Source organism: Scomber scombrus, chromosome 20 (genome assembly GCF_963691925.1).
Source record: "Scomber scombrus chromosome 20, fScoSco1.1, whole genome shotgun sequence".
In the NCBI taxonomy this organism is placed as follows: Eukaryota; Metazoa; Chordata; class Actinopteri; order Scombriformes; family Scombridae; genus Scomber; species Scomber scombrus.
The window spans coordinates 24784518-24795659 of record NC_084989.1 but is presented as its reverse complement, the minus strand read 5'-3'; the positions used below and the strand labels follow the sequence as shown (position 1 = coordinate 24795659).

At 40.2% G+C, this 11142-nt stretch overlaps 1 protein-coding gene across 1 annotated transcript; it reads right to left on the bottom strand.

Moving 5' to 3' along the window:
• Nucleotides 1–3038: 3038 nt before the first annotated feature.
• LOC134002024 (NLR family CARD domain-containing protein 3-like) lies at nt 3039–10745 on the bottom strand. Its single transcript, XM_062441271.1, has 8 exons — nt 10708–10745; nt 10501–10536; nt 8426–8562; nt 8181–8345; nt 5949–6053; nt 5482–5560; nt 5092–5320; nt 3039–4813 (listed from the first exon to the last, which is right to left on the bottom strand). Exons 3-8 carry the CDS (start codon nt 8512–8514, stop codon nt 3039–3041), a joined length of 2442 nt encoding a protein of 813 aa, XP_062297255.1. The 5' UTR covers nt 8515–8562; nt 10501–10536; nt 10708–10745.
• Nucleotides 10746–11142: the final 397 nt, after the last annotated feature.

Sequence of the window (11142 nt, the reverse complement as noted above, 5' to 3'; positions counted from 1 at the left end):
CCAGAAAGTTGAGCATCCAGCCAGATGGGAAGATTCAGCAGCATGTTTTTACCTCGTCATTGTGATCCCAATGTTCAAAACATTCTAATGTGTTTATGAAGAGTGAAGCTTTTGCCAAAAGGAATAATAAAGATGCACTTTTATCACAGTGCTGTGTCAACTTTTCAGGTTTTATTAAACTCCACAAAATCAAGGAGCCTCCTGATATAAAATGTGACTTCACAGAGGTTCATCAAAGTCTCCACCAGACAGACTAGTCTGCTCTTTAGCCTGAAACTGCTGCTGGAGGATCCCTGTGAATACTTGGCTGTGCAGCTCCAACGGTTTTTACACACATTTAGAAGAAATGTGGGGAATTCTTCATTTTAAAGCTCTGCTCATTTGATGGAAAGTACCTGATCATTAGCAAATAATGACCAATTAGTTTCTGTCTAACTTCTGCAGGCCAGTAAACTGAACAACATTTTTAACCATTTACATTCTCAACTATTTCTGAATCATTTCAGCACATCAGTCCAACTTTGGACCAAATGTACTAAATGTCCATTTTTTATTGTAGCCTCCATAAATGACTAATTACAGAGAAATACAACTTCATCATCAACAATCAAGTTACTCATTGAACATTTTCAAAGTCTCATTTCTTGCCTGCTTATTGAGGCCTGATAATAATGTCTTCACACCACTCAACAAGTTTAATGTCACTTTTTATATTTCAACACAATAATAAAGAAATTCATTAAAAACAGGAACAAATAATATATGAATGATCTAGGGCTGCAACAATGAATCGATCAAATGGATAAAAATGGATTATTAAAAGTTTTGGCAACGAATTTCATTATGGATTCGTTGTGTGATTAATGCGTCACTATGTCTCAGACGGAGCTGAGCGGAGCCGGTATCGTGTAAAGTGTGGGAGAAATTCACTCTACATGAAACTAGAAAGTGTGTGTGGCATCTTACCAGGAACGACACGATGCTGCACACCTACACACAAACAAACATCACTTATTTACACGTCAATGATGTAACGTCAGCGTGTGGATCATTAACCTTGTTGTTTTAGTTAGTGAACTAACAGCTTCTCACAGTCAGCAGTAGGAGATGAGGAGAGGAGCAGGTTGACCTCAGGTCTCTACACTGAAAGCCTGAAGTAGGAGGAGCAGCTACGGTAGCCTAATGATGCTAAAAGTAAATGCTACTAAACACATTGGAGCATTTTCTCTGAGTCGTGTGAAATCATTGAGAATAATATAAAATCAGTCTGACTTGATTCTTGACAATGTAAAATAAGAATAAGTAAAGAACTCATTATTGTAGGTGCAGTATTCTTAAGGATGTTCTACTTTATCTGGTTGATATAAATTCATTTTTAGTAATTTTGAGGCTCAAAATCAAAACATTGGCAGGTTGTTTACATCCATTATCAAGTCAACCATCAGAGACACTTTGAGCATCTACAGACAGCGTCTCATACACACTGAGAGAGCCTGGCGTACTTATAAGGAGAACAGATACGGCTCCAGAGGGAACCGAACACCCACAGCTCTGAAGATGAAGCTCAGATTCATCGAGTGGAACCACTGGTTGGCCAAAAAACACTGTGATGGTTGGACGCCTTTTTAAAAGCATCACTGTGTTACTGAAGGTGTAAAAGTAGAACATAAACAGGCAAGAATTCAGACTTTCAAAATGTTCAACTAGTATCTTGATTCTTGATTACTGTGGTGTATAAGACAGAAACTACATGGAAATGATCCTGCAACAGCTCACTTAAATGCCATGATATGTGAGGTCAATTTAGTTATCTGCTAATTATCACATGACTGTTCAATTTACAGACCGGTACAATGAGATGTTAGCCAAATCTATAAAATCATCAGTGGTGTTTAATAATTCAACAACAAAAACAAAAGAAAACAATAAAATCTGCATAGAAAGTAATTCTCTGCTGCTGAAGTTTAGAAAAAACTGGTTTGACAAATCACATCAGCAGAGACAATCCTACACAGGTTTAATGTTTATCCTCTGAAGTAAGTCAGATTTGAAATGTTCATCAGTTGAACAGGTTATAAATGTTTTCTGTTTGTTATGTACATTGGGATCTACTCTAAAGACTCATGTAAAAAGGGTCAGTGTTATGAGCAAATGCTTCAGCCTTCACCTTTTTGGTCAGAAACTGCTTCATTTGTTTATTTATTTCACCTTTTGGTTGACAGATGAAGAAAACAAGAACGTGTGATTATTTACTTTATTATACGTGTATTCTAAACTAAACAAGTTGATGAATCCTGACCTGAGAGTCTTCAGTGTACAGTGTGGACTCTCCAGTCCAGCAGAAAGCTGCTTCACTCCTGAATCCTGCAGGTTGTTGTTACTCAGGTCCAGATCTCTCAGACTACAGGACTGGGAGCTGAGAACTGAGGACAGAGCTGCACAGCTTCTCTCTGAGAGGTTACAATCAGTCAGTCTGAAGAGACAATAATGAACAAGACAACAATATTTGTGTTGAAATAAGTCTAAACTGTGATGATATATAATCTCTGCCAAGCACCAGCTAGGAGATGTGACAGTTAATAATAAAGTAATCAGAATAAATAGTAATACAGTAATTTAAATCACATGGAACCAAAGCATGATGAGCTTCTTTATATCAGTCAAAGATGATATCTGTGTGCTGAACTGTTCATGAAGTTAAAGTAAAGAAACATGTCAGATTTTCTAAACTGTGAATCAGTTGAGACAAACATGATCTGACCTGAGAGATTCCAGTTCACAGTGTGGACTCTCCAGTCCAGCAGAAAGCTGCTTCACTCCCGAAACCTGCAGGTTGCTGTTACTCAGGTCCAGATCTCTCAGACTAGAGGACTGGGAGCTGAGAACTGAGGACAGAGCTGCACAGCTTCTCTCTGAGAGGTTACAGCCATTCAGCCTGGAAAGGAAATATAAAGAAACAGAAAACAAGCAAGAAGTTACTTATTTTAAAGACAGCAGAATATTTAAGTAATGGTGAATAAATCAAACCATCTGTGTACTTACAGAGCTTTGTTGGAGGCTTTGACCACTGGCAGCAGCCTCAGAAGAGCCTCCTCTGAAGCAGAGTATTTCTTCAGGTCAAACACGTCCAGATCTTTTTCTGATGACAGTAAGATGAAGACCAGAGCTGACCACTGAGCAGGAGACAGTTTATCTGTGGAGAGACTTCCTGATCTCAGGTACCGTTGGATCTGCTCCACTAGAGAACGATCATTCAGTTCATTCAGACAGTGGAACAGATTGATGCTTCTCTCTGCAGAGACATTCTCACTGAGCTTCTCCTTGATGTACTCGACTGTTTCCTGGTTGGTCTGTGAGCTACTTCCTGTCTGTGTCAGCAGACCTTGTAGGAGAGTCTGATTGGTCTGCAGTGAAAGACCCAGGAGGAAGCGGAGGAACAAGTCCAGGTGTCCATTTGGACTCTTTAAGGCCTCGTCCACAGCACTCTGGTAGAAACGTGTCTGGGATGTTGTTTGTTTTCCTGCCAGCAGATTGACTCCAGACTTGATGAATGTCAGATGGACATGAAGAGCAGCCAGAAACTCCTGAACACTCAGATGGACGAAGCAGAACACCTTGTCCTGGTACAGCCCTCTCTCCTCTTTAAAGACCTCTGTGAACACTCCTGAGCACACTGAGGCTGCTGTGATATCGATGCCACACTCTGTCAGATCTGATACATAGAAGATCAGGTGGCCTTTCTGCAGCTGCTCAAAAGCCAGTTTTCCTAGAGACTCAATCATCTTCCTGCTCTTTTTATTCCAGTGTGGATCTGTCCCAGCTCCTCCATCATACTTCATGTTCTTCAGTTTGGACTGAAGCACCAGGAAGTGGATGTACATCTCAGTCAGGGTCTTGGGCAGCTCTCCTCCCTCTCTGCTTTTCAACACATCCTCCAGAACTGTAGCAGTGATCCAGCAGAAGACTGGGATGTGGCACATGATGTGGAGGCTTCGTGATGTCTTGATGTGGGAGATGATGGTGCTGGCCTGCTCCTCATCTCTGAATCTCTTCCTGAAGTACTCCTCCTTCTGTGGGTCAGTGAACCCTCTGACCTCTGTCACCATGGCGACACACTCAGGAGGGATCTGATTGGCTGCTGCAGGTCGTGTGGTTATCCAGAGGCGAGCAGAGGGAAGCAGTTTCCCCCTGATGAGGTTTGTCAGCAGCACATCCACTGAGGTGGACTCTGTAACATCAGTCAGGTTCTTATTGTTGTGGAAGTCCAGAGGAAGTCGACACTCATCCAGACCGTCAAAGATGAACACAACCTGGAACTCTTCAAACCTGCAGATTCCTGCTTCTTTGGTTTCAGTAAAGAAGTGATGAACAAGTTCCACCAAGCTGTACTTTTTCTCTTTCAGCACATTCAGCTCTCTGAAAGTGAATGGAAATGTGAAGTGTATGTCCTGGTTGGCTTTGTCTTCAGCCCAGTCCAGAGTGAACTTCTGTGTTAAGACTGTTTTCCCAATGCCAGCCACTCCCTTTGTCATCACTGTTCTGATTGGTTCATCTCTTCCAGGTGAGGCTTTAAAGAAGTCTTCTTGTCTGATTGTTGTTTCTGGTCTGTCTGGTTTCCTGGATGCTGTTTCAATCTGTCTGATCTCATGTTCATCATTGACTTCTGCAGTCCCTCCCTCTGTGATGTAGAGCGGTGTGTAGATCTGATTCAGAAGGGTTGGGTTTCCTGCTTTAGCGATCCCCTCAAACAGACACTGGAACTTGTTCTGCAGGTTAGACTTGAGTTTACGTCGACACCTGCCAGCAGGAGTTCCTGAATGAACAAACAACAAATGAAATCGATCAGATGATTCTACAGTAAATTGGTAGAATGTAAACATTAAACTGCAGATGTTTATATTTTCCTCACTATGAAATCTATTCAGCTCATCAGTTGTGGACAAACAGTTTCTGACTGTTTTCAGCTCAGAAGAATTCATAGATCTGATGCAGATGTGTGCATCATATTAACAGCAGAGTTTGAAATATAAACCTCTCCCACGTTGCCTCCATTTCCTCTCCATCATGTTAAATCTGTTAAAATCCTCTTACTGCTCTGCAGACGCTCAGCCAGATCCTCCTGCTTCATTCTCCTCAGGAAGTGCAGTGTGATCTTCAGAAATGCGTCTCTGCTTCTCCTCCTCTGCTCTTTCTCCTCACAGTTCAACACCTCCTCATCCTCACTCTGACTCTCTAAGCATTCTGGGAAATCTGAACTCAGAACCTTCTGCATCTTCTTCAGCTCGTTCTTCACAAAAGTGACGATGTTCTCCTCCAGCAGCTGGAACAGAATAATATATGAATGACACAATCAAACTAACATCATGAAGCAAACATCAGATCCATGTTGGACACACTGACAATCCACTGGTCTACAAAGTGCAGCATGGAGATGATTGTGAACACAATAGATGTAAAAGTAGTTGTTGTACATGTACAGACCGTAAATAAGGAGTCCAGCTGTGTTTGATGCTGCTGGGCAGACTGACCACTGGGAACCTCTGAGCTCTCCTGGTCCACTCTGTGGAGGAATCATGAAGAATGAGCTCACATTATGTCTGTCCACACAGAGACAAACACAAGCTAAAGGTCCATCAAGTGATATTTGGATATGAACAGAGAATCAGATGAGTCCCTGTAGTGGTAAAGCTTTACTAGTCTAACAGCTCTCACCAACCCTCCATGAAGCTCTCCCTCCCTCACTGCACACTGCTGAAGGCAGCTACAACCAGTGTGTGGTTGTATGAGACTGGTTGTACTGGGCAGCTCCCAGTGTCAATGTGTCTGACTGTGTGAGTGTGAACGCTGCTCAGAGAACTTTGTCTGAGTCAATAAAGGTTTAAAAACAGGAGACTTGATAAGAGTCTGATGAAAACATCATTATGTTTTTATCTGTTTGAAATCCTCACCTGTGATCATCAGAGTGGCGTCCATCTTTGAAGTTATAAGGAATATCCATAGACCAATCACTGTTCATAGACACACAGCTGGGTTCAGGTTGGTCCAGCTTCCTCCTGATAGAAACACAAGATACATTCTGCTCAGCACCCAGAACACACTGACACTAAATCTGTCAGTGATTTAATACACCTACTGTACACAACACAGTAGTATCCAGCTAGTTTTATATGAATTCACTGTTAACCTTAAACATGATTAACTGTATGAGTAGAGCTGTATTCAGTGCAGTGTGCAGCACCTGGAGGGGTGAAGCTGACACTCAGCCGAGGACACAGATGCATGAACTCCTTAAATCTCAGCTGGTGGTAAATGAGTGTTGGGTTCTTATTGTCTAAGGCTTCTCCTTCATCTACTGTCTTGGATTGAACCTCATTTGGATAAAAGCATCTGCCAAATGAATGAATGTAAATAAAATGTTTGTTTGGTCTTTATTAAAGATGCAGTGATGATGAGCAGCTGTCTGGATAATTCTCTGTTCTGCAGACATTTCTGTTGACAGTCCTTCAGCCTGTTAGTGATACTATTGCTTCTCCTGCAGTTGTTTGATGTGGTTAACACACTGCTTCCTTTAGCTCATCCTGTCAGAGACTAATATTAACAGTGTACTCTGAAACTGACAAGAACCCAAGCTGACCACAGCTGCTGGTCTCTGAGAAGGAAACTACCAACTTTTAATGAGCTTACAGGAGCTGAGTGATACTCAGAGACACATTTTGGGTGGAGGCTGATTTTAATACAGTATAGTAAATAAAAGGTTGTGGGTGTGTTTGTTTTGGGTCAGTCAGCGTGCTCGCTGGGTGGTGAAACCAGTGGCTGCAACATATTTAATAAATATCAAAGTATAATGATGCAATCATTAAACACAACCAATGAAGTTTCATCTTTAATTTCCTGATGTTTTAAAGACATTTCTTGTAAACAGTGATGAGGGGCCCCGGCCCTCGTACCCACTCCAACATTCACTGTTCTGCTCTCAGAAGAATTTTCATGATTTAAGGTACTTGAAATGATTTAATTAATGTATTAGATTAAATGTATGGTAAGAAATTCTGCATAAGAAACACACACACACACACACACACACACACACACACACACACACACACACACACATCTGATCTGGAATTTTATTTTGAAGGCTACTTAACTGTTTATACTTGCGGTAACCTAGCAACCAGCAATAAGAAAGACGCTCCCGAAAGCAATGGCTGTAAGTTTGATAATTTGATATTTGATAGGAATGAAGATGAATATGTAATGTTAAGTTCAGTACTGTAACGTCTGATGTTTATTGACTGGGAAGTCATGCAAGAAGTTGTGCTAAAAGTAATTTGAGAGCGAATGTAAAGTGTGCGTTGCTTAGCAACGATGTATATCAGCCTACTGTTAATGTAAAAAGCTTATTTGTGCCGTGTAGTTCTTTAGCTTATACTGTTTATTAGCAACACGCTGTAAAGGAAACTAAGGTTTGTATTGTCTTCTATTTGCAGTTTCACTCGTGGTATTTCACCTAAAAGAAAGGAAATAAAGGCAGCAAGACGCTCTGATCCTGGCTCAAAATGTATATCTGAGTTTGGCTGACCGTTTAACTGTGATAACGTACACAAAGTACATAACGCGCAGGGAGAACAGTACATTCACACTGATCTCTGTCCATCATCACTATGAAATGATCATCAATCAATAGAAATGATAGTTTGAGAAGTGAATTCTTCTTTCAAACCTGTTGAATTTGAACAGTTTTAATAAAAACAGCAACAAACTGAAATGATCTAATTACCAACATTATGGATCATTATGGATCAGAAATATCAATAAATGATCCAAATCTCAAATAATTCAACTGAGAACTATTTATCCTGATTCAGGTTTTAACTCATATTGTCCAATAACCTGATTTTAATACTGAGAACTATTTACTTTTAATCAGATGAACGTTGTTGTTTAAAATCAATCAAATCATATTTGGAGCGGTCGCTCTGAAGGACTCACAGCTGAGTTCAGGTTCAATCACCAACACTTCCCTCTAGGAGAGATTCTGGATTATTGCAGTAAAATGTTTGATTTTGCAGTTTTTCTCATAAATTATGATCAAATCTGAAAAGAGAAGTTTGATAAAAACCTTCAATAAAAACATTTCAAACTGAGTCAGTTACATTTAATATTTAGTGACAGTTTACCTTGTTGCATCCGGATGTTGTTCTTTAAAATTAATGATTTCATCCTTTGACTGATCACTCTTCATAGACACACAGCTGGGTCCAGGTCCAGGTCCAGGTCCAGGTCCAGGTCCAGGTCCAGGTCCAGGTCCAGCAGAGTCTGGTCTGTGCTGCCTCCTTGTTCTTCTACACAACACACACAGAGCTTTGAGTGTGAATAATGATGGTGGAGAACAGTGAAGGACAGTTAGAGATCCTCATCTCACCTCTGAGCTTTGGTCTGGCTGTCATGTTCCCCACACAGAGAGCTTTTAGAGGGAGGGACTCCCTCCTCTCTGTCCTCACTCTGATCCATGCTGCTGAAGTCACATCCACATCAGTCACACACACTTTCTACCTTCATCTGGAGAGGAAACACAGATCATCCTTTACATCATTTCTCCTGTCACATCCTTAATATCAGCTGCTCCTCCTGTGATTGGCTGTTATTCTCTGTTATATATCAGTGTGAATGCAGCCAGACAGCAGTGTGAGGCAGAGAAAGCGGCCATCAGCTGCTGTACTTCTACTATCAGTCCACTAGATGGCGTCATGAAGCTGCAGTGAAGTGAAGAGCAGCACACATGATGCATGGAGGAGGATTTACATTCACTGACAGGCAGAAGGACTGAGAGCGACTACAGAGTCTCTGCACAAAATGACTTTATGCAACAAACAGCAGCAGATTATTTGAGATGCAACAACTGTGATGGAATTTATTGCATCTCAAGCCTTCAATATAACATTTCATCATTTCCCCTCTATCAACATTTAAACATTATTTAATGAACACCTAATATTCACATTTAATGAGTCTGTAAGTTTCCTGTAAAGGACTCTAATTAAAGTCATTATTTATATGTAACATAGAGGCTGTTATACTCATATTCTTCCAGCTGATTCATTCATTTCAGTTTTTTAGTATAACATTGTTGTTGTTGCATTTGAGTCATTTTCTACTGAAAGCTTGTAATTCAGATGTTTACACTGTTTAATAACTCTTGATAACAGCATCTAGACCTGGAACATGCAGACAAAGACCAAAGATTACAGTTTGTACTTTGACGTCTAAAAGCAGCATGAAGGACTTCCCACAGTTCTCACATGACTTATAGAAGCATTTGGAAGGATTCACATCATTGACTTCACTTTAAGTACAAATAGCATCCTGTAAACATACTCTATTACTAGTAAAAGTCCTGCATCCATAATGTACACAAGTATTATTGGAAGTAAATGTACATTAAGTATCAACAGTAACTGAGTGTGATGCATTAACATGTAGAGCTTTATGTTGGAGCTACTTTTAACTGTTTTTATGTAGTTTCATCAATAACAGTGAGTGTTACTCTATATGCTCACTTTTATAATGATGATCATTTGATTGATGGATCTGTTTTTATTGATGCTGTGATGTTATACTGAAGACACTGATGTCTGAGGCTAACTTCACACTTTATCATATTTTATAGACGGATTATTTCTTTTAACATTTCAAATCTGAATCATAGCTGTGGAAAAATGTAGTGGAGTAAAAAGTCAAATATCTCCTCTGTAATGTAGTGGAGAGGAAGTATAAAGTAACAGGAAAAGGAAGTACAAGTACTGCAGATTGTACTTCAGTACAGTACTGTAGTGAATGTACTATAAGTTATAAAAGCAGATGGATCCTTCCAAAAAACTCATAAAGAGTTTCAAACTAAATGAGTGAGTCTCAATAAAGAGCTTCAACACATTTGATGACACGATTCCATCAAGAAGCGACACTAGTTCATGTTGGAGGAGTGTCAATAAGATGAGTGCTGTCTTTGTGAATACTACAGTATTTATTGAATAAAAGAAGTGAAGCCCCTCACCCCCCTGCTGGCTCCACATCAGTTCTGTAGTATCAATAGAAACAGTCTATATTCAGCTGTAGACACACACACTCACAGCTGTTCTCCAGCGGCTGTCCGGTGTTTCGGTCTAACTGGTTACCGTGTTAACTGGTGACTTTCTCACATTTTAAGATAAGTTACGAGAGATGAATGAGTCTTCTGAACACAACTGAACTTACATTAATGGATACATACTTACATATTAAAACACCAATAAGTATGTAGTTAAAAAATGATTAAACTACAAAGGCGTTTTTAGGGAAGTCATCAGTTAACACGGTCACCAGTTAAACCGTAACACCGCATTTAGTGTGTCAGACAGCGGGAAGAGCAGCGGGTCATCTCCGCCTCCTCCACAGGCTGATAGCCGTCAGTCATCAGTAAGTGGAGGGACACAATAATAACAACACTGTTCAACTACTGACCATCAACTCACCTCAGCTGCTCCTCCACACGCACTCCTAAAACACAAGATGGCGGGAAAGTTGCAGCCGTTAGTTTGAGTTCATTTTTAACAACCAAAGTGCAGATTTCTGCTGTTTGTGAGGAGCTAAACTAACAGCAGTCAGCACTAACAACACGAACAAAGAGACATTAAAGTGTAAAAACACAGAAACTGTCGGTTACATTACCTTCAGACGGAGAAAAGTATCTGCAGCACGATGTCAGAGAAAGTGAAAGTAAAGTGTGAAGAGGAAGAGGGAGGAGCTGGCTGATGACTCTGATCCCTTTGTTTCAGAAACATATTGTCTCTATATATTCCATATGTTATGTCCTATTGGATTTGATTTGTAACATCAACTAGAAGAAAGTCTGGATGCTTCCTCATAAATACTTCATAGTGAATAAGGTGAAGGAAGTGATAAATATGAGCCTGCTAATCACTACATGGTGAAAAGAAAACTTCTGGCAAGACTTCAGTAGATTTACAACCATGTTCATAGAGATTTTACTTTAAGGTGGGACAATGTAGTATTTAGTTTTATCAGAGAACATAGAAAAGAAGATAAATGAGTAATAAATGTGTTGATCCTGCTGGCAAAGTTCTACATTTATGTCAATTCAGC